At 28.4% G+C, this 23,523-nt stretch overlaps 1 protein-coding gene and 1 long non-coding RNA gene across 7 annotated transcripts in view; one reads left to right on the top strand and one right to left on the bottom strand.

Moving 5' to 3' along the window:
- LOC107993180 (uncharacterized) overlaps positions 1-23,523 on the top strand; it is a 97,950-nt gene that overhangs the window by 38,159 nt on the left and 36,268 nt on the right. For all 6 annotated transcript variants that reach the window (XM_017049465.3, XM_062077008.1, XM_017049467.3 and 3 more), the window contains exon 3: positions 9,377-9,625. In XM_017049465.3, the coding sequence (XP_016904954.1) occupies positions 9,377-9,625 (249 nt within the window). The remainder of the gene's footprint in view (positions 1-9,376; positions 9,626-23,523) is intronic.
- On the bottom strand, positions 2,626-3,291 carry LOC133666409 (uncharacterized). Its single transcript, XR_009830513.1, has 2 exons — positions 2,944-3,291; positions 2,626-2,821 (listed from the first exon to the last, which is right to left on the bottom strand). It is a non-coding gene; the product is annotated as an uncharacterized LOC133666409 (long non-coding RNA).

Here is a 23,523-nt window from a genome sequence, read left to right as displayed (position 1 = left end):
TTATTAAATTTTAATTTCTAAAAAATTTATTTTTTATTCAATACACGCAGTATTTATTCGTATTTATATATTCTATCATAGCTATAATTCAAGATAAGTTGTAGAATTTTTTTTCTCATAATTATATGTATAATTAAATTACATATATTTTGTCGAATACACGTGATTCTGTATATTTTTCAGTGATAGTATTGTACTTATAGATATGCATCTACATATATATATATATATATGTGTACATCTAGCACATATGAAACAGATAGTGACACGAATTTTTCTCACAGATGGCGCCAATATGTAAATTCTTTTCGCAATATGAGCGCATGTAAAATTCATTAATTTTCGATATACATATTAAACAACTTTTATATTACATTTAAACATTTTTTTACATATTATAAATCATTTCGAAGATATTTCAAAGAATCGACTGTATAATGACAAAAAAAAAAATACGTTTTATTCATATGTTTTTCTTCGAAAATATTTATTATTCTTATTATTATCATTTCCTGTACAATAAAAAGTATTACGAGGCAATAGAAATACTTTGTTTTGCTAGGCTTCTTGAGTCTGTATTAAAGATAATCCTTAATTACTTACTGATAATCCGTGACCTATTTACAATGGAAACTCCATTTGTAACCTATCTTTCGTATTATAGAGCATAAATACACGTGTATTATACCGTATAAAGTTTGTAAACTCAAGATTAACCTAAACTTAAAATTAAGTAATATGCTGTGGGACACACAACATGGAGAAGCAATTTTCTACGAAGTTATAATGTCGTTACATCATGAAATGAGCATAAGAAAATATTATTCAACTCTTTTTCATCAATATATCGTGTTAAGATTACTCGTTACATAAATTGTTAATCCCTTGTGGAAAATTACCATTTAATTCTTATACCTTTTTTTTTTTTTATTAATCCGTTGGGAAACGAGAGAATAATTTTGTAGTCGTAGAAATGTTTGAACTAATTTGTTAAAAATGAAAGAAAAAAAAAATGAATCAACTTATTGACTGACATAACTGTACTTAATCAACGATATTGGATAAAACGATCTATGAAATATTATTTTTTTGCTTTATCGGATTGCCATATGTTCAATGTACAACGAAGAGTTCTGTTTATAAGACAGAATCGTGTTAGAATAACTCAATCGTGAATTTAAATCGAAGATCCTTACAGTTATAAAATACCTATTTATAACCGTTACTGTGTTTGTTAAGAGTTTCTTTCAGAATTTTTATTAGAATAAATATTTTTATTTTTCAATTTTTCTGCAAATGAAAATAAAAAGTTCATTTATTTGTAAGTTTCGAAAGTCAAATTTTACTTCGATTATTTTTTCTATCGAATACTTCAGTAATGTTTTTAATATTAGAATTTAAATTTTAATTTCCTTTTAATTGAAAATTTATTTTTTAACTTTATATTTAAACTTCTTTTGAGAAATTCATCTTTTTATATTTTAATTCAATAATTCAGTATTATATACTTTTAGCATTTTATTTCGATAATTAACATTGCACGTTTACATTTCAATGTCATTATACATTCTTCGCATATGAGAAACGTGTCCAATGTCAATTTCATATTTTATTTTCATTATCATGGTAAAAAAACTAGTAATTACATCGTTAAAAGAGATATTGTACAATTTAGATAATAGAATGTCGGGTTACTAGAACGGATATTAAGTCGAGTCTCCACTGCATCGGTATTTATTGTAATCAACAAAGCCATTCAATAGATCCAAACAACTAGATTAAAGCCTAATGCGCACGAGCGATGTTTTCTCGTGGAGATATCGTTGCAATATCATCGATTATACGTCTATCTTCATTTTTTATTTAAGAAAACGAAGAAAAACATCGACGATCGCAACGACATCGCGCGGTAAAAAACCATTTATCCCTATTTTGCCTTATATTCGAGTCACGTGAAAACCGATCGATTTACCGACCGATGTTAATAAAATTAATTATCGAAATCAAATTTTCTTATATATTCGACAAATAACCGAAATTCTGGCACTTGGTGATAGATAATAACTAGATTTTGCTATTGAACCATCGAATTTGATTACATCGAAAATAGGGATACATCACGAGCGATTGGCTAAATCGTTCGACCAATCAGTGTCGATTAACAGACACGATATGGGGACGCGGCTTTAGGATATTCGAACGATAGATATATTCGCATCCACTTGTCTTTGTTAAATAAATTACAAGTGCTTCGAAGCGTAATTAAACAGAGAAAGAGAGAGGGAAAACAAATTGGAAATCGTTGGCGTAATAATAAAAATGTTTCCGAGATTCTTCACGGATCTGACGGAAGCCTCTGTCGTATTTGCGAAATTGGATTAGTTGTGTCGAACGAGAAGCCTTGTTTCTAAGCCGAGCTGAGACTCGAACGACCAAGTCGTTGGAAATTGGATTGATCGATTCGCAAAGAAATCACCGCGTCAATCTAATCACACATGTGTACGAGGAAATAAATGATGGGCTTCCCGTGATCGAACAATCGAAGATTGTTCGAACGATCGATAAACATTGAGCCACGTGGATGTCAATGTTTGTACAAGGGTGTGAGAAATCCATTTAAAGCCATTAATTCTTACGATCTTTTATTATGCAACGCGGTTACGAATCAAACGAATACATCGTTTACATACTTGGAATTCGTTAGGGTGCAATCGATACGACGTAATTCCCCTTTTAATCCCTGCGTTTAATCTTTTAAGAAACCTTTCTCCGTGTTAAAGCTTGCCCAGTTAGATTAAACTCTCTTCCAGTTTTTCTTTCCCTAGAAAATGTCCAGATGTTATATAAAATAAAATGAAAGTTATAATAACAACGTTATCAAAGAGAATTAGAAAAACCAATTTTCTTTTCCATTTTTTACTTCACGATTTAAATTCAACTCACCGGTTTCGATACAAATTTTCAATATATTTTCATTATACGCATCTTCTTAGTATCGATCGGCCATTTTATTTGTTTATTTATCTATTTTTTTCTGACGTCGTACGTCATTTGAGAACCACTATTATTCGAGGTGATCGAACTCGACGATGGCAATGGAGCGTTTATGTCACGAAGAAGAAAAAGAAGCAAAAAGAAGAAGAAAAAGGGGGGAGAGGAAGAAGAGGTGGCGTGGAAGAAGAAACGAAGGAAGAAAGAAGGTTCACTAACGGGCAACAGCTGGTCGTTTACTCGTTTGGCCACGGTTTCTTGGATACAGGTCTGGACCGTTGTTACCAACCGATTTATCAAAACCGGTCAGTCCTTCTCTACCTCCTTCTTTTTCTTGCCTCCACCACTGTCGATGAGACCGGTCCTGTAGCCCATTTCCCTTTCGTTTCCCATCAGTTGCTCCTGCTACGTATTATACTCTCGTGAACCAGCCAACCACTCTACATGCTGGATCACGTATCGGCAAAATTTATTTTTCACTTTGCACTCGAATCTATTTAGCTTTAACGTGGACGAGTTTCTTTAGTAATATAATTTTGTGGAATGGTAGTACGTAGTTTTTAGAGATGCATTAAAAATACCCAAGGTTGGATCGATTATACACGTATGGGGAAAAGATGAAATTTGATTGGAGAACGTGCAATTATAGTGCAATTTTGTATTAAGATGTCGATGAATTTTATATTCGATATTATTAAAGTTGATATCGATTAATGGATGGAAACAACTAGAGTTTTAGTTTTTTGTTTCGCATTTCATGATATTATTAGATGATATTATAAATTGTTAATAATTATTCGATGATTTTATTAAATTTTGAATATATTCAAAGTATTTGTTCTTATTGACTGAATTTATCATTGATAACATTTTCACGTAATTTAATCAAAAATTATCAATAGAATATAATTAAACTTATAAGGAGAGGATAATTATACTTTTGAAATGTCATTGTTGAGAGATAATTCTAAATGTAAATGTAAATAAAAAAAATAAAAAAGTAAAATTGTTTCGTTTTGAAATCGTTTTGAAATCACGTTTGAAAACTTTTTAAGTGAAATTGGAAATCATCGACAAACTTGGAATAATATTTGTTCATTTAAATATTAATTTTTAAGAAAATCGAATTTGAAAATTCAAAGTCAACTTTATGATTGTGCATAATTTAATTTCGAGCAATTTTTCAAAAATTAATATACTTAAGAAACTTAAGAATTTCAAATATATATTTAAAAAAATACGTATTGAATATGTTAATTCTTACACATTGAATATGGAAAACAGATTTTCATAAAATATATGAGATAATTTACTTTTTAAAGTTGATTATTAATTATATCGTTTAAAATTTATTTTCTTTTGCTTTCGGTCAAAGTATAATTACAATATCAACTGTTTGAAATAAATCTGAATTTTTATGGATTCTTAAATAGGGATTTGAAAGTTCGAGGGGAAGAGGTCGTTGCTCTTCTTTATGACTTACAAGTGCTAAATCAGATTTTAAAATTCGCGTTATTTTGCAATTTTTTGTAATCGAATGAACAAAATATTCTATTTTTAAACGTTGCCTTTATCTCTTTATTAATAACAATCAAATCATTTTCTATAAATATACCAAGTTGTTGAAAAGAGATTTTAAAATTTTTAGCAATTTTCAATATTTTTTCCTGTAAATTGTTTAAAGCTTACCAATTTCATTTCTTAAAAAGATCTTAAGTAAAATTCTGATCTTCTTTCATATTGAATATACATAAATATAATGTAACGATATTATATTTAATCCTTAATATTAATAAGATTGAATTTAAAATTTTTTATATTTTTATTAAAAGATTTTTAAATCCAACTGCTATTTGATGCATTTGATTTTATTGAAAATTACTATTTTATTATTAGAAATTTCAAATATATATATATATATATTTAATTTATATTATTTATAAATACTAAATTCAAAAAAAGAAATTTTAAGTGTTGCATAGTAATGTATCTACTCTATATCAGTCTGTTTAGTCTGCATGTAAATTTAGATTTCAAGTTATTTATTTTTAACAATTTGGTTCGGTTACATGAAAGAACGTACAATATATTATTATATGATTTTTATTGAATAAACATTCATATATGTTTGAAAAAATTATTTAATTATACAAAGGGAAATTATGAACTAATTAAATTATATTAAGATTAAATGATTTGAAAAAAAGAAAAGAAATTTTAATTAATTTTCTTAATTGATTGATTTATTCATTTCAATTTTATAGATTAGAAAAAGAATATTGATCATTACAATATAATTTTTTAAATCTCTAGTTTATTCAATAATTTGCATGATTTTAAAATCAAGACTTTAAAATTTTCTTTAAAATTGTATTAATATATTTATTGTTGATCAGATTAACTATTTTATTTGTACAACGAGTTTCATACAAATTTTCACACAAATTTTGTTTGATATTTTGAAATTACTTATACTTCACATGAATTATTATGAAAAACTATTTTTTTATCGAGCAATCAAGAAAGTTTTATGATGGAAAAATTATAAAGTTATTTTTATAAAAGTCACAAGATTGAGAAGTGAAAAAAACATTTTACAAACTCTCTATTTTTAATTTAACAATAATTACATATACAATAATAATTCAAATGGAGAAAAAATGTTGTTCACGAAACTTGACGCGCATAATTCTAAGTGCAATCAACCACAAACCTCAACGATTACTTGCAGTTATTCTGCGAATGCAAAACACAACGTTTCACAAGTCTTACGTTTCTTCATATTCTTATGTCATAAAGAAAGAAAGAAAGAAAGAAAGAAAATCATTAGAATATTATTGGTCACCTATAATTTGCCTCTTATGTTAGTCTCAATATCATAAAAAGTACACAAGTTGAATCTAAGATATATATACTCTGTTCAGAAGAAATAGATAAGTAGATTTCAAATTTCAAAGATAGAATTTAAAAAATAAACTAAACAATGACCTTTTTATATATATATATATACATCTTTCCATTTTTATATTTCCATTTTTATATTTTACATTTGTCTTCCAGTCACCAGAATTACCCCCTTAAATTTTCTACCCACTCCCTCAACCTCCACACGCGCTAAACTCACACAGTGAATGTATTAATCTTTCAATTGAAACGAACGATTTCTCGTCTGCCTACGCGTACAATGATCCATGTTCAGATTTCGCGTACAATGAAATCAAGAACGGGTTGTACGTGCCCCTCGACATTCCTCCTCTTTCCACCGAGTTTCTTCCCTTATAAAGATCGCGGCATAGAAGAATGACTTTCTCCGCAACTTGCTCGCAAGAAAGTTCCTTCGAAACTCTCCCACACACTTTTCCATACGTGCAATCGGTTCGACAGAATGGATGGAAAGAAAATATTCCTGTTTTCTTCCACTCCTTCCCTTTCCATGGAAAAAATGTAGAGAACAATTATTTGACAATTCACGAGAAATGATAATTTCTTCTCCTTCTGACAGTTTTTCTTAGATTGGGAGTTTAAATATTTGATAGATTGTCAATGAATGAGAAAAATGCTTTTTATTTGTAATACTTGCTTTTTATCATCTCTGATGGTTGATGGATAATTTTTTAAGTGTAAAGAAGTAATTTGGAAGGTTGTGGAATTATTTGTTGGAATTGTGCAATATCTTTGAGAAAAGAATCAACAGCAAAGATATTTTGATTCTAAATTAATGTTAGATCACCTATGTATAAATATGATTTATGATAATAAAAGTTTTTGGCACAAAAATATTTTAACAACTGATTAAACTTTGACTTTGTATATTCAGAATATTTTTATGTACATGATGTGTATTGAAGTATAGTGTAGATAACAAAAGATAAAAAAACTGTTTGCCTAATAAAGAATTTTTATATTAAAAAGCACATTAATAAATTCCCTTAATAATATATTCTATAAAATTGTTTTAGTATCTAATTGCACCTTCTTCTTTCAATCAAATTCTAAATTTCATTTTTACAGTGTCAAATCTTTATTTAGAGATACTTACCACTAAATTATATCAAGTAAATAATAATACACTTTTATTACGTGTATATCGTAAATTTTTTTTTTTACCTTTCAACCATTCATACACAAACTTATTATTTTTATTATTAAAAAAAGAAATAAGCACGATTGAATCAAATGATTCCTATTACTAATCTCTGTTTCCTGTTACAAGAAATATAATAGGTGTTCCTTCGTTACCCGATAATATGAATAGATCAAGTCGTATCAAGTCGGTATTGAACGCAGGCGAGCTCATTCTGTATCCGGTCTCTCGAATAAGGATTTTTCCACTTTATTCTCGCCTCGAGCTTGATACTTTATGATTTCTCGTTGCAAGCATCCTGCGATAGCAACATCTACAACGTCGTACGTTCCGGTTAAACGGAGAAAAGGTGTGAAAGCGTGGAGAAAATTTTCGTTGCAACAAATCCTTATTTCCAACGATTTTCGAGTTTCTTCTCTGGCTCGAGATGCTGGCTTCCGCGGATTTACCGGTTTACCGCTGCAAGTCTGAACTTAAACCTAACCTAACCTTAAACATAAACCAATTAAACGGGATGGAATGGCGGCTCCTAGAGATTTTATCTAACCGGTAACGTTTTCTTTTGTTTACGTAGGCGATTTTAAATCTCGGGGAAAGAATTGTAGTCTTTATTTTATCGAATTTTATTTCGAGGAAAATCTAATTTTAATGGAAATTGAGATTCTCGTGGGAATTGTGATGACATGTTTCCTGTGATAATTACGTAAGGGAAATATATGTAATTAAATTACAAGAAAATTACAAGAAAAAATAAACTAATCGTTTTTATACATGCTACGTGTTCCAAAAAATTTTTTTATTTCAATAATTTATTTAGAAATAATCATTTTAAATAATGTTAATCGTTTATTTGATAAAGTAAATATTGTTTGTTTAAGGAAATAATAATAATATCTATTTTGTTTATCGAATGACATTAGAGAATATTATAGAATAATAAATAATTCAAATATTATTATTAATTTAATTTTATATCGCTTTGAAGAATAGATTTTTTTCAAAACAAGTTTTAATTTTTTCGTAATGTAAATATTCTTCGATAGTTTGGATAGTTTAAACACGTTCTTATCTCGTGTTCAGATAGTCCGTCATTTGAATAATCATACTTTGAATAATCGACGATAATCGATATTCTATTGTACTTTAAAGAACACTTGATATATCTTGCAAACAATTTTTTTTTTTAAATGCAAAAGAGTTTCATTGCATTTTATTTACAATGACGAGAATAAATTTTTTTAAATTTACATTGTTAATTGTGAATTGTCATGGTTATTTTTTTGATATTATTATTATTATTTTTTTTAATGAGGAATAATCAATAATCCATTATGTGATAAGATTTAACGAATGTGCACGAAAATTTTGAATTTTTTTGTTTGCTATTTTATCGTGTAATAATTGTGTATTTATCATGAAGTTTAAAACATTATTAGAAAAAGACATATCCATTTTTGTCTTTAATTTGAATAAAAAATATTATTTGAACGATTCATGATTACTATTGAATGCAGTATTCAAAAGTAAACAATATTGAAAACAATTATTGAAATGAGATGATATTTAAAGATTTATAACGATAAATATAATATATGGAAAAATTTGATATTGACATTTGAAATATTTCAATTATTCTTTTCTTCCAGAAAACTATATTAATTGAAAATCGTAAAAATTAGTTTTCATTTATCATTACAATAATCATCTGAAAACTGAAATATTTTCGAAACTATGAATTATTTTAATATTAATGTTTAATGCCCAGTTTATACAATTTATAAATCAAATTATTATCAATACATTATATATTATTAATTATTCCTTCCCATTTTCCAACGCAACACCTAACCTTTAACACCTTTAACACCTTGTCTTCCACCATATTTCCAAAAATTTGCAAACAATATCCATTCGTATGTACCTCATCAACTTAGAAAATCCACTCATCCAAATGAAAAACCTTCCTAACCTCTTTGACATAACTTCTTATACCTGTACCTGTTATACACACCTACACAACAACGATGGATAATATAACGTAGCCGTATCCATCCACGGAAGCGTGAAGTTAGCCGCGAGCACTCCGGCTAGATTAAATTTGAAATATTAATAAGACGGTCGAAAATGGCGAGGAGGGAAAGGAAGACAATGGAAGAAGAAGAAAAAAAGAAACCAAAATCTATAGTGCGAATCCTCCTCAAAAATTCCATCAACGAGATTTCCAATTTAATTTAATAAATTTAAGAGACTCGAAGAAAATTAATTAAAAAAAAAAATTAATCATAATCTCTCTTGTTTCAGCTGCGTCGTATCGTGGGCCCGGGGAGGACGAGGACAAGGACTCGTACGCGGCTAGGATCGCATTCACAGGAAATTCGCGGATCCTGGGACCCATTTGTATAGTCGTGGGCGCCCTTATGCTCGCCCTGGGCGTGCTGCTCTGCATGCTCACCAGAAGGGCGAGAAGGAGGGAGCGCAGGGTCGGCTTCCATTGCCCTCTCCACGGCGATTTTTATCCCGTTAGTCCTGTTCAGGGTGTCAAGATGCTTGGTGAGTCGAGATTATTTTTTTTTAAATTTGTCTTTTTTTCTTCTCTCCTGCGAGTGGAAAGGATTTTTGCGCGAAGAAGATTTCGAATAAAAAGAAAAGGAATGAAAGTTTTTCGTACAGATTATGGAGACTAAAAATTAATAAATTGTGCCATTGAGAATAATTTTGTTTCGTGAAATTGTTACTTAGATTTAGATGAATTATAAAAATATGGGAAAGAAGATTTTGTATGTAAATTGTATTACATGTGATTGTGTCACTGTAGTTTATTACGTTATCTTTTAAAGAATTTTCTAAATTGGAGAAGAAATCGCGACGAACAGCATCGAAGGAAATATAAAAAATAATAACCAACTCTTTGCACCGCATATACACACATTTATATTACACTCTGTGTCCAATTACTCCTCAATTATTATGCATATAACTCATGGGTTGAGGAGTAAAATAATGAAACACAAAAAACGTAATTAAGGAGTAATTATTTTAATTTCAAATAGATTGCGGATTCTAACTTCTTAAAAATCGTTACACGAGTTTTTTACGCGATCGTAAAAACTGCTTGAAAGAATCTTGAATCTTGAATTATATTCGAATATTACCGGCACAACATCATGCTGATATCTAGATTTGCAGAAAATGCTCAACAGGAGTGTGCTATATATATGTGTGTGTGTGTGTATGTGTATATGCAATTTCTAAAGAAGACGAAAAGAGAAGGTATAGAAATCTGGTGACCTGATTAAAGTACATGTGCTATCAAAAGTTTTGCTACTCGAGTTATTCGTCGACACTTGCCACGACAAATTTTAACACGTGATCTGTTTACCCACTAAATAAATTAGAGATGGTAATAAAAAGGTTCCCTTTCTAATCGAGGGAAGGAAGGATTTTTCTTGTATTTATCTATAATATAATATCTATATATAATATCTATTCATTCGTTTAATCGATTAATTCTTTTTGTAATAAAATTTTGTAGTGAAAAGAAAAAAAAAGAGTAAATTTCCTTGATGAGAATACGATGGAATCGATATATCAGTTATTTAATTTTTCCTAAATTAGTAAAAAGTAGAATTTCTCTATGGTATTTTTCTAATAGAATTTTTGTAGAAAATTTATCCATAAATTAAAACATTCTTTTTGAACGATATTATTTATATTATAACGCGATTAAATTTTATATTTCCTCCTTTCAGATTTTTTTTTTCTTTTTAATTACACAATAATTCCGCCTTCCGCGTATGGAGCTTATCGAGGAATTAAAAATTTATACTTCACCTTTCGTTCTTCGTTCGTGTCGTCGTCGATGGAACGATCCGTTTCGAGCAGAAATTCAAACGCAAATTATTTCCACACCTTTGCGATTCTAGACAAACATTTCTAGAAGAAAACTGGAAAATTTGAATACGTAATCTCCATTATTATCGTCGTTTATTCTCGAATAACAAATATGAATCGGACGATTTGAGCGGCAAACAATGTGTTCATATAACTTGGGTTGACATTTGTAGTACAAAGTTCAGAGGAAAGTAAGAGAAATGAACTTTGATTCTGATATTTATTTATAAAATTCTGAGCATTCTCAGAATAATATATATATATATATGTATTTATATATTATATACAGTTACTTTTATCATTTCTTAAAACAACGTCGTTAAAGAAGGAGTTGGGAACGATTCACTTAAATTAATTATTGTATTGATGTAAAATTATAAAAGTTAACACGCGTGTTATATTTGGATTCATCGGATGAAATTATGGATTTAACATAATATAAAAGAAAAAAAAAGAAAAATCAAGATTGAATTAAATTTCTTAAATGCAACTATCAGGAGATATTAAATTAATTATAGTTTTATCGTATTAATTAATTTTTAATTTAATTAGAGTTTAAACAATTGTGAAATTGCACGAAAAAGAAATTAATTTATATTTTATACCACAAGCAACATTGTGCAAACTCTTTTATCAATAAATTATCGAATCGATAGAAAAGACAGACATATACAGTTTCGAAAATATTCCATCTCGATACTTTTTATATTTTTTGCTTAAAATATAAATTTCCATATAATATGAACGATTGAAATTGCTATAATTACTTAATCTACACTGATTTTTAAATTCATATAAAAGTAGGATCATCATCTTTTAAAAATAAAAAGAAAACTTTTTATATAAATTTTATTAATCTACGTACATATATATATATATATAAAGCACAAAACATTAAAAGTATAATACATTTATGACATTTAGAATCTTCGTTTAAACATCATTTCTTTAATCCTGTTCATAAAAATTTTATCCTGCACTAGAATATTTCTATTCAATTCAATAAAAATAAACGTAAAACTAATAATAATCGATCAGATCAAATTTCTTTCTACGTTCCCTTATCCATAAATCTTACATCTTTCTTTCATCTACCTCTTTTCTTCGAATTTTATTTATTTTAATCCGGAATTATCGATTCGGTTGAAAGAGAGTAGATAATCGAATAACGAAATCTCGAATTTCGATTATTTACCGACGGAGTCATTGCCTGCGGGCATTGTACAGTTTTCCTCGATTCGAACCTGTCTTAGGAAGCCTATCGGAAACGTTAGTTTATCACAGCGTTCCAGTTCGCGTCAATTGCTTTAAATTCAGGACGAGGCTGGATCAGGGTTAGGGTAGCTAACTGGATTGTCGGAATTCAGGCTAATACGAGTCTATCAAATTATTGGTCAGTCGGACGTGTTTCCACCATCTTGTTGTGTTGTCCGCGCTAATCTGGATTTTCGTGAGATCCGCCGCCATCTTGATTTTTGAAAACATATTTGAAACGGTTTCGAGCTTTGAAAGAAATGACAAATTATGAATTTTTCTCCAAGTTAAGGAAATTTTTTTTATTTTTTTATTTGTATTAACATTTTTGCGTATTATTTATTACGTAAAATGTATTGTCAAGTGTCGAATGATGTCTCATGAATACTCGATAGATAACATTTTTCATGATTACGAAAAGGAAGGATTAAAATGTGGTTTTAATAAGAATAATGTATACTTTGCATTTTCGTTTTGTAAAAGTACCGATCGAGGTCACAGATAACGCATTTTAATTTTACATAATTGGCATATTTAATTTTAATTAATTTTCAAACGAATTAAAACATTTCCACGTTAAAAGAAGTTAATTAAACACTTTTTTTATTTCATTCGTCAAGATTAAAATTATACATCCCATTTTATTATTTTCGAAAATTAATGGCGTGAGTTACAAGTTATATAAATATTCGTAAATACCCCTTTAATATTCTGCTATAAATAAAAAATAAAAGAGAATATCAAAGTGTGCCACATATACGTGTACGATGAATGTGAATTGATTATACAAAAATAAAAATATATAAATGAAACGTATATCACATATCGTATAGGAGAAATTGTGAAATGAAAATAAAGATCGATTACGATTTCCAAGTAAGTGCTCGGCAACCGTTCTATTTAATTGCAAACTAAGGACAGGCAATGTTAGATCTAGATTAAATTATTCATTGCTGTCACTATATTTAACCAGGTTCATTGAAACTGGAGGCATAGTACATCGCGGTTTATTCAAATTGGAAGGAATATTTTACCTTTGCCAGTCGGAGAGATCATCGATAAAGATTCATGTATAATTTTCATAATGATGCAAATTAATTTAGGACGAAGAAGAAGTTATAATTTATAATTCGTTATATTTATTATACGTTCACATGTTAATTTATTTATAGAAAGGTCTATATTCTGGAGGTGAAAAGGTCGATAATGCAAAAATGTCAGGCTTGTTTATCAAGTCGTGCACAATTGAAGTTTGCATTAGACGAAATTTGCTCTGCCTCTTGGAATATTGTTCCACGAATATATTAACATCACGTACTTGTTGAATTATATTCGAGACGAAACAAGTAAGGCATAAAAGTAGCTTGTCTAAAGAATATTTATATTAGAATTAAGTGATGACTTAAAAATTGAATAATTTATATTTGAATTTAATTTTTTCCTCTCCATTCTTTTTTCTCCTCCTTGGAAGAATAAAAGGAATATCATATCGAGGGATAAGAGAAAATTTTTAAGTCAAATGACTTAATTTTATCTTCGTACTGTGACGCAACAAAACTTTTATTTCATTAAATTCTTATTAATCGTCGTTTCTTTGACACTTTCTATACAACAAATTACTTCGTAAAATAATATTTTCCATGTTTTAAAGAAGATTTAAATAAAAAAACTTTATCGAGCAATTATAATTATCCTTGTTTTCCAATTTTTCAAAAATAGCAAACTAGGTTATTGAATTGATAAAAAAAAAAAATTCTCTAGCAATTAGCACGTACGGATCACCTGTGGATAAATTTCTTAGATTTGTGGAGAGAGGCAACACTAAATATTCGAGAGTGTTTCTGGTGAATTTAAAAATTTCAAAGCCGGAGTGAAAAACGAGGCAGCAGGGCACGAATTTCTCGAGAATTTTACGTCGTTCGCCGACTTGGCCTGCCTATTCGACCTAACCTAACCTAACCTAACTGATGCAGTTGGGAAATAAAAAAAAAAAAGCTTTAGAAAGCATCAATATGACAAGAAACACGAGCCGGCTCTATTGCATTTGACACTTTCTCTCATGTTGAATTTTCGAGAGCATATGAAATTTATTTTTGGCCATGCTTCGTTTCGAAAACATTGGATGTGGTTTTTTTTTTTTTTTTAGAAAGTTGTACGAAATTGACGAGTTTTAATTGAGAAATATACGAAATATTCCACTCGTCCCACGTCAATCCAAACTTTGTTTAATCGATTCTTTAATCGATAGTAAATGTTAAAAGAATCAAATTACATAACCTCAAAATCGATATTTTTCGTATCATTTCTCCAATCTTTAAATTTATCTTGATGAATTTATTCGTTAATCCTGATTCAATTGATTTTACCTGCACATTGTAAAAAAATATTAAATTCAATCGATTCTATCGTTAACACAATATATATATATACATAGGTTATAGATATAAAATTAATTCGACTCGCTCATCTTGATCGTTATTTGATGTATTTTTCTACAACAAGAATAATCTTTTATTTTATTCTTGTTATTTTCTCAAAAAAAAAAAAAAAACATAACCTCAAATCAAACAATTTGATTCCACCATTCTCGACTCGCCACGATCAATTTTATCTCTGTCGATATACGTGTATCCCGTACGTGTATCAATAATCCAATAATTTGGAGTGGCACCACCAGCAGATTGGAATTCTAACGTTAGAGGTCGCGCGTGTTTCCTCGTATGTTTCACCCATCGGGACAATTTATCTGAATTGTACAAACTCCGGATTCATAGAGCGTGATCGTATCCACGAGGATTCGCACGTTTAACGGCTGATTTATTGAGATCGAAGGTCGTAACGTTCCCCTTTTTTTTTTAATTCCTGATAGAGGGTCTATGAACTTTCTCGAAAGAATCTTCGATAACGCGATATCTCTTTCTATTTTTTCTTCCTTTTTTTCATTTCCATTGTGAAACTCACGAATTATATATATATATATATATATCATTCGATAAATTTGAATAATAATTATAATCTGGGTCACGATTGAGAAAATTCTTAAAACGTAGATAAATATATAAAATATATTTATATATTTTATATTTAGATTTATTTTAATCCTGTTATTATTTGATGTTTAATTTTTCGAGCCAAACAAATGATTATGTAAAAGATGAATTAAAAGAAACTTGTTGACGATTAGATATTTCTTCTTGGAAAAAATAAACATTTTGAAATCTTATATCTAATTTTCAGATTCGAAAATTAGTAAAGCGAAGAATAATATAATATTCAATAAGAAAGTTACTTTTCAAATTTCAATTGTGGAACTAGTTCTGCTGAATGAAATACATTCGAAATAATTTTGAATCCACCAAGCAGTATATATAAAGAATAATTATATAATAATAAATAGAAAACTACAAATATAACAAATTAACATAATATTATAACAAATGCTATTCCAGAAGAAATTGTCCTCGAATCTCATTGTAAGTGATAAGTAATCGGATAATTTTAAAACAAAAAAAAGAAAAGGAAAAATAAATGTAAAAGAAGATCAATCGTACGATACAATATTTCGAGATTATTGTTTATATATGGTTAAGAATAGCGAGGACTTGAATGACTTCCAGCTTGTGTCGTCATTACGATGCTTTCAATCTATTTTCAGTTAATGAGGCACATACCTGAGAAATTTATCGATTGTGATTCATTCGATATTGAATCATCGAGTGGATATCTTCGTTCAAAGAAAGCAAACGCACATGAATTTCACTTGGAGCAATATTATTAAAATTCTCTGTTTTATTATTAGATTTAATCGTATAATCAAATTATTGATCGACAGAAAATGAATCGAAGTGGAAATTTTCAAAGTTCGAGTGGAGTAAAGATAATTTTCACATTCGTTTTATTAAGAAACCTTATTTCTTGGAAGTCACGTGATCAATCGTTGAAAAGACCAAATGCATCAATGTTTAAAATGAAAGTCTGCCAAGCAAGGATGAGGTTCTGATGGTGACAGTGGTTAAATTTCTGCAGGTTCTTCTCTTTCACAGATCAGCACGATGATCGTGCCAATTCGAAGTGAATATAGGTCGTAACTTTCTGTTTAAGATTATTGATTGTTCTGCTCCATTTAATCCCCGTAATTATTTATTCCCGAAACGCAAGCTCGATGGAATATTTTCAAAAGTCAAAATATATTTTCGTTCGAAATATTATATTTGTCTCAACGATGAATTCTTTTGATTACTATGTTTTCCGTAAATGCAAATTAATCGAAAGATAAAAAAAGATAAAAGTTCAAATTTAAATTTTGCGACTTTTGAAGATTTCCTTTTTGATTTTATTATACAACGCTGGAAGAGAAATGGGATAGGAAACTCGATACATTTGAATATTTCGTGTTAAATTAAAATTCATCGCCGATGAAAATTACATTTCTCCATTTCCTTCTAATTTTCAAAAAACATGATTTTCATATTGCGTTGATTAAAATAAAAATTGTAATAACATATATAAAGAATACATATAAGTATACCATTATCAAGAATAATTTTTAATGTTGTCTTATTATATTTATCAATTTTTAAATTTAATATCATAATATCTTAACATATTTTTTCCACTATTAAAATTCATTTCATTATTTAAAATCGCACAGACAGGTGTCGCTCCAATATCAATACCAATATTCAAAAAATATCCCTCTTTGAGCCGAATTTAAAAAATCGCGCACAGCCTCCCTTCTCTCGATTTCTCTGTCCAAGTGGATTGCGCTCCTCTTTCTCTCGATTCAGACGAGACGCGTACCTTTCCCTCCTCGGCGATCTCATTTTCGAGAGTGCAATGGAATATCGAAGAAAATTCTCGACCGCTTCGTTTCGAGATGCTGGAAAACAATTTTGTCCACCGTGTCGAACTTCATCTCCCTTTCACGCGTCTCAAAGAAGGGCAGAGATATTAGAATAATATCAGATTAAAGAATGGAAATTATTATTAATTTTTTTTATCAAATTACTCAAAAGATTCTTGAAAATTAATACTCTTATATACAAAGTGTACGAGTCAATTTTAAAAGGGAGGGCATGGATAGATTTGTTTTCACTTATTTAAAATAAAGAAAGTGATATGATATACTAGAAATATTCAAATGCGTACTTGAAAATACATCGTTCGCACAGACTCGATTATTAATTTAAATTTTACATAAGCTGAGTAAAGTGATGTTAATTATGTTAATAAATATCCCCTGGCCCGGTGGTGAACGTGATAAAAGTTGATGGCCCACAACTGGTTCCTCCTCCAGAATTCAGAACTCGTGCATCGATCTTCGGCTACGATTGAGCGGTTCTCGGTTTAAATGGTCGACAGAGGTCGAGTGGCGGTCGCAGAGGTTAACCAAATTGCAGTATTGTCGATGGTAGTTGTGCGTTTATACAAATTTTAGCGGTGGGGTGTTCCCTGATATCATTGAAATAACACGGCGAAATGATTGGTTTCGCGAATGTTGAATTCAACCCATTTTCCACCTGATGCTTTTCCAATTCTGATTAATCGTTGCTTGCAGATCTTTTTCAAATTATTTATGTATTTATTTATTCACGTACGTTATTTACAATGAATGATCAAATTATTTTTGAAATTATTCGAGGATTGGGATCGAAAGAGTGCGTTGAATCAGTGTACTTGTTTAATGTTCCATTTGAGTCGATCTAGAATCCAATATTAAATTGATATCAAAGAAAAGGTGAAATTTTGAACTTGAAATTTTCAATTTGAAATCATCGAGTGGAATCTTGTAATTTTTATCGCAGTGATAATTTCTTATTTTAGGAGGTATTTTAATTTGCATACTGATTTTCTTTTGCTCGATAAATAAGCGAAGTAAACAAATCTTGTTTACTTATTTTATTCTTTTATACCGGAATTTAATTTAAATATTCAAGTTTAAATACTATTCTTTATTCTGTAGAAAATAAATAAATTAGAATAAAAAAGATAAAAATTAAAAGAATAATAAGAATAATGGAGTTCCATTCTACTTTAATTTTGAAAGCTCTCATATAATGGTGATAAAATAATTGTTTCAAGGGAAAGGAAAGAAAATTACACAATTTGATTAATCTCATTTGAAAAAGATTAGATTAAAAATAAATAATTAATTTGAAATTATTTTAAATAACATCGATTTATCAAATTTGAAAAATGAAAATTTGATATTTTTCAAATTATTACATATATATATAATAAGAAATCAAGAACTTTTAGGTGAATAATGTAAAATTAATTCAAAATGAATAACAAAGTCGTAATTCTAAAAATAGCGATGATGCAACAAATAAGGAATTTAAACAAGAGGGGAACGTTTCACTAAACAGCTACATTTCTGATGTTATAAATAAAAGGTAGATCCCTTTTGTTATTAATGAACCGTATTTTCATCAGCTTTTCTAATTAAATTTACACAAATGCTTTATCGAATAATTACTTGAAAGTGAAATTATAAAAAGAAAAAAATTTTAATCCTCGAATCATATATTTCCAAAAAATTCGCGCAACTAAAATATTTTCTCAAAGAGAAAAATTTATCGAGGAAAGAATATTTCATTTTCTATTATATTTCTCTAAAAACCCGTTTTCGACATTTTCAAAAATACATATGTACAGTTCGACAATTCGAAAATTCTCTTATCTGGAGGAAAACAAGAAGTCACGTTTGCAATCGCATTATCGCGGATAAGTTCGAACATCTACACCGAATATCCGCGCATTATCCTACACCGGTTCCTGTTCAAGGGTAATTGAATTTTAAAGATCCAGCTGATCCTCGAGATAGTGGAGAAATGCGATTTGCGTGCAGCACGCATAGTTGCTCCCAAGGAAATCGCGATTAGTAAATTGGATAATGGTTATTTTGCTTGGAGGAAATGGGGAAAAAAGTTTTTCTTCTTAATCTTCTAAACTAAGTTGTTAAATAACAACATTTTGTAATGTGCAATATTTTAAATAAAAATGTAAATTTTGGATTCTACTTTGATTATATTAAATGTGATTTACCGGTGATGTTGTATTAAATAAAATATTTATTAAAAATATAATATTTAAAGTAACTCTGTATTTTCCCCATCAAACATGCTTGTTTTGTCAATTTGTAATTTGGGTTTTTTTTAATGGATAATATTCTCTGTGCAATGTGCGACTATGAAGGATTCTCAAAAGAAATTTGTTGGCATTTATGGCTGCGATATCCTTAACAAAGTAATTAACGAGATCTGTTTTATAAGAGTTGATAAGAAATCTTATTAACGTTAAATTATACAGAAATATGGGAGCAGGGTGTAGCGTAACTGTTAATTAAATCCTTGCATAAACTTAAATAATGAAGGGTTGAATGGAAGACGAAGAGGTCTTATTGTGCTCTTAACGACACTGTTCTCAGGTAAAGTGTTAAATATTGGCATAATATTCCTGGTCCTCGAACCTTCTGGTATTCAATTAATTTTGTTATTAAATTCTTGCACAAACAATTTTTATAACATTCGTTACGATTATAGTTTTTATGTAGAGTTATATAAAATATAGTTGATATAGTTTTGAAATTTAGAACATAAAAGTTTTTTCACAATTTTTTGTTTGTTTATCTGAAAAAATTAAGTTAAAAAGAATCTTCTACGAGATAATGTCTTACTGCTTCTTCTCCTCAAGTAAATCATTCAAAATTTTTTCAATCTTCGATATTAAATCCAAAAGTTTCATTTAGATTATTTGTAATATTCAATTAAAAATAAAATTAATACCAGAAGAAAGATATATATTTGCATAAAAATCTGCAATATAATTATAAGCAATTTGTAACACGTGTAAGATAAAATACTTATAACTTAATGAATAAGCCTGTACCATTTTTGTATATGAAAATTTTCTATTTCTTTACAATTCTTCAAAGATGTTTTACGTATATATTAACGTATTAATGTAAAATATGCTAAGAGGACAAACTTACACTATACACTTACATAATCTGTGGGGTTATAAATAAAATTTATATTCTACATTTTCACATAGATCATTTGTCACACATCTGGTTATATCTTGAAACAGAGAAAATGAAAACATTGTTTTTATATAGAATGATATATTTCAAAGATATAATTTATTCCAAATTCCCAGATGTAATTTACCCATTCTTTATATCTACTTTACATCTACTATGAAAATATTATATTCTTGATGGAATAAAAGAAAATTTACATGTACAGTATATGTAATCGAAAATTGAAAAACAATTGCTTTTATATATGATACTGGTCCCTGAGGAAGTATTGGAGTATGTATCATAGTAGAACGTTTTAATACAATGTCACATCCTCTGCTACATGTAATAATAAAAATACACGAAGAGGAAGGAAAATGAAAATTAAATAATTGAACACTTGCTAACCTGTATAATGAAAAATGAGATTGTAATCATTTGATTTTCTTTTATTTGATTCAATATTTAAGACATATAATATTTAACTTTTAAAATAGAATTATTCACACAATTATATGCATATGAGACACAAAGAGACTTTCACTCATATTATCCTTGCAGATATTAAATATTGTGCTGAAAAATTATATTAATTTTGATAAACAATTTCAAAAAGCTTGTATATTTACTCTATATGGTAAATTCATTTTGCAAGGATAAAATTTCATTCTTTTATATTTGAACTTAGAAATCATGTAAATTGAACAGTTATGCATTCATTTATATTGTACAAATTTAAAGAAGACTCAAATACAATTTTATTCAGAGAAAAATATTTTACAATAAAAAATAATATAACTAAAAAACGATATCAATAAAGGATTAATCAAATTTATAATAAATGTCATCCGAGGAGTGACGAAATTATCAATGTACGTGTATTCTTGGCAAATGTGTGGAAAAATAATTTATACAAATTTTATACACGATAAATTATATTAATCGAGATAGTGTAATCCAAACGAAAGTTTCGCAAGATCAAATATTCTCACTGTTTAGCCTCATTATATCGAGACAGTCACCTCCTATTCCAACGTTTATCTAACTTTTGTTTCACATCTTTCCAGTGTATATTTTTTTTTGCAAGTTAACCAGCTTGTTAAGCGAAAATGCTAATTAACACGAATTCTCACGATGAGAGATACGTTATCTGGTAAAGAAAAAAAGGCTTCCTAGCTAGGAAGCCGTGTTCTCAACTCTCTGTTGCTTGCAGTATATATATAAAAAAAAAAAAAAAATACACGTTGCTATAAGATTATTATATCACGTGGTGATATCTCTGTGTTGTTCTTTCACGAGACCAGAAAGAGAGCAATGTACCGATGAAAATACGAAAATACAGCACTTCCTAAACTAAAACTTGAAAGGGTATTCAAATGGCTCTCAGGTTAATTACAAGTTCTGCATCGACAAAATCCTTTCCTCGGTAACAGAGTCTGAAATGCGTCAGACTAATTATGAAAGCGTAAAGAGTCTGAAGAGACTTCTCCAGACAACCACTTTAAAAAAAAAAAAACAAAACAAAATAAAACAAAACTTCGGAGAGCACTCTTCAGAGAATTAAATCCCACGTCGAGATCTTTTCACAGATTTTTTGGGAAACAATATGTATGTGGATCGTGAAATGGTACGGCGCAAGGCGTTTGTGATATGCAAAGTAATTTTCTTTAGAGAATGGAAAATGTTGAAGTGTTTTTTTTCGTAATTTTTAACAATATTTTTGATATTTCTGATAACAATATTTCTGATAATTCGATAACTTTTGGTAATTTTATAGCTAGTGACTTTTAATAATGTTTTTGGTAATTTACTAGTTTTTCTGGTAATTTAGAGAGTTTAGTTTGGTTTAGAGAGTTTTAGTAATTTTTGGTTTATATTTTTAATTTTCTGATAATTGTTTAATTTGATAATTTTTTATAATTTTCTGGTTTGATAATTGTTTATCTCAGTGTTTTTGGTAACTTCCTAATTTGGTAATTGTTTGACTTAGGGAGTAATTTTTTATAATTTTTTGTTATGGTTAATTGTTAATCCAATTTTATCAATATATCTGGTTTCTCTTTTAAAATTTTATTTTATACATTAATATATCATATTTTCATTCATTTCTACGATTTTTCGAATAATCAGAACACGTTCTGATAATATGAAGACGCCAACAATGGATTATAAGTAAGTTTGGATCAGATTGCATTTCCAATTTGCCTGGAGGGAGGGTTGTTATTTATCGGAACTCCGATTAGTTTCCAGCGTATAAAAGAGAAATAATAAAAAATACAATATTTTTTCAAAATCGAATAAAATCCCATTTTATCGATAAAAAATAGAACGATATTACATTAAAATCAAGAGAATTCACACTACACTTGATATTGATAATAACTTTATAGAATAGTTATATTACGAATATTTACAAATATATAAATATATCGAAACAAATCGAAAAAAAAATATGATCGATAAAAATCGATTATTTCGAAATTTCGAGCCCTTGGTTTATTTTTCTGCATTAGATATCTACTTCCTGTTTTATTATATCATGAATTATTCCGTGACTCGCGTTCCAACCGAATGATTCTCGCAAACAGACACGCTTTTGTAAATAGTGAAAATTTCTAGAGAGGTTATTTAAATAATCGTAATCTGTTTATGCAGATCACGTATTTTCATAATCACAATTAAATAAATGGAAAATAAATGAAAATTTATTCATCTTTTGAACTAAATAAAATAATCAATGTTTTATTTTTTATTATATTAAATTATTCATTTATTATTTATTATATTATACTTTTGCATATTATACGCGTTCTATGAATTTTTATAAACGCATAAATATCCACAAATATGTAATTTAAATTAGTAAATAATAAATCTGTTGATTCATTTAAAATTTCTTCTATAGAACTTTAAACTGCTGTACATTTGATTTTATTAAACAAATATAATTATATTATTATCGAATATTACGTAAAATTAATATTACCAATTGAAAATCAATAATTATCGATTGAAAATATTTACATGTATGTTGAATAAGACCCGTTTAAAAACGAGGAAGAAATACAATTGTAAGAGATTTTGAGGAAAATTAAAAATGAGAAGAAAATGATCAATTATCGATCAATCAAATGAATAAAAAACGCCTGGGACTAAATTTATATCTTAACGAGTACGTACATTTAGTACAAGACCTTGGTAAGTTTAAAACGATAACTTGATAAATCCGGCTCTAGCTTTGAAAAGCAGTTAGATTCACCTACAGTTATTTCGTATGTAG

This window comes from Apis cerana, linkage group LG7, assembly GCF_029169275.1.
Source record: "Apis cerana isolate GH-2021 linkage group LG7, AcerK_1.0, whole genome shotgun sequence".
NCBI classification, from domain to species: Eukaryota; Metazoa; Arthropoda; class Insecta; order Hymenoptera; family Apidae; genus Apis; species Apis cerana.
The sequence above is the reverse complement of the archived record's forward strand: the minus strand, read 5'-3'. Positions and strand labels throughout refer to the sequence as shown.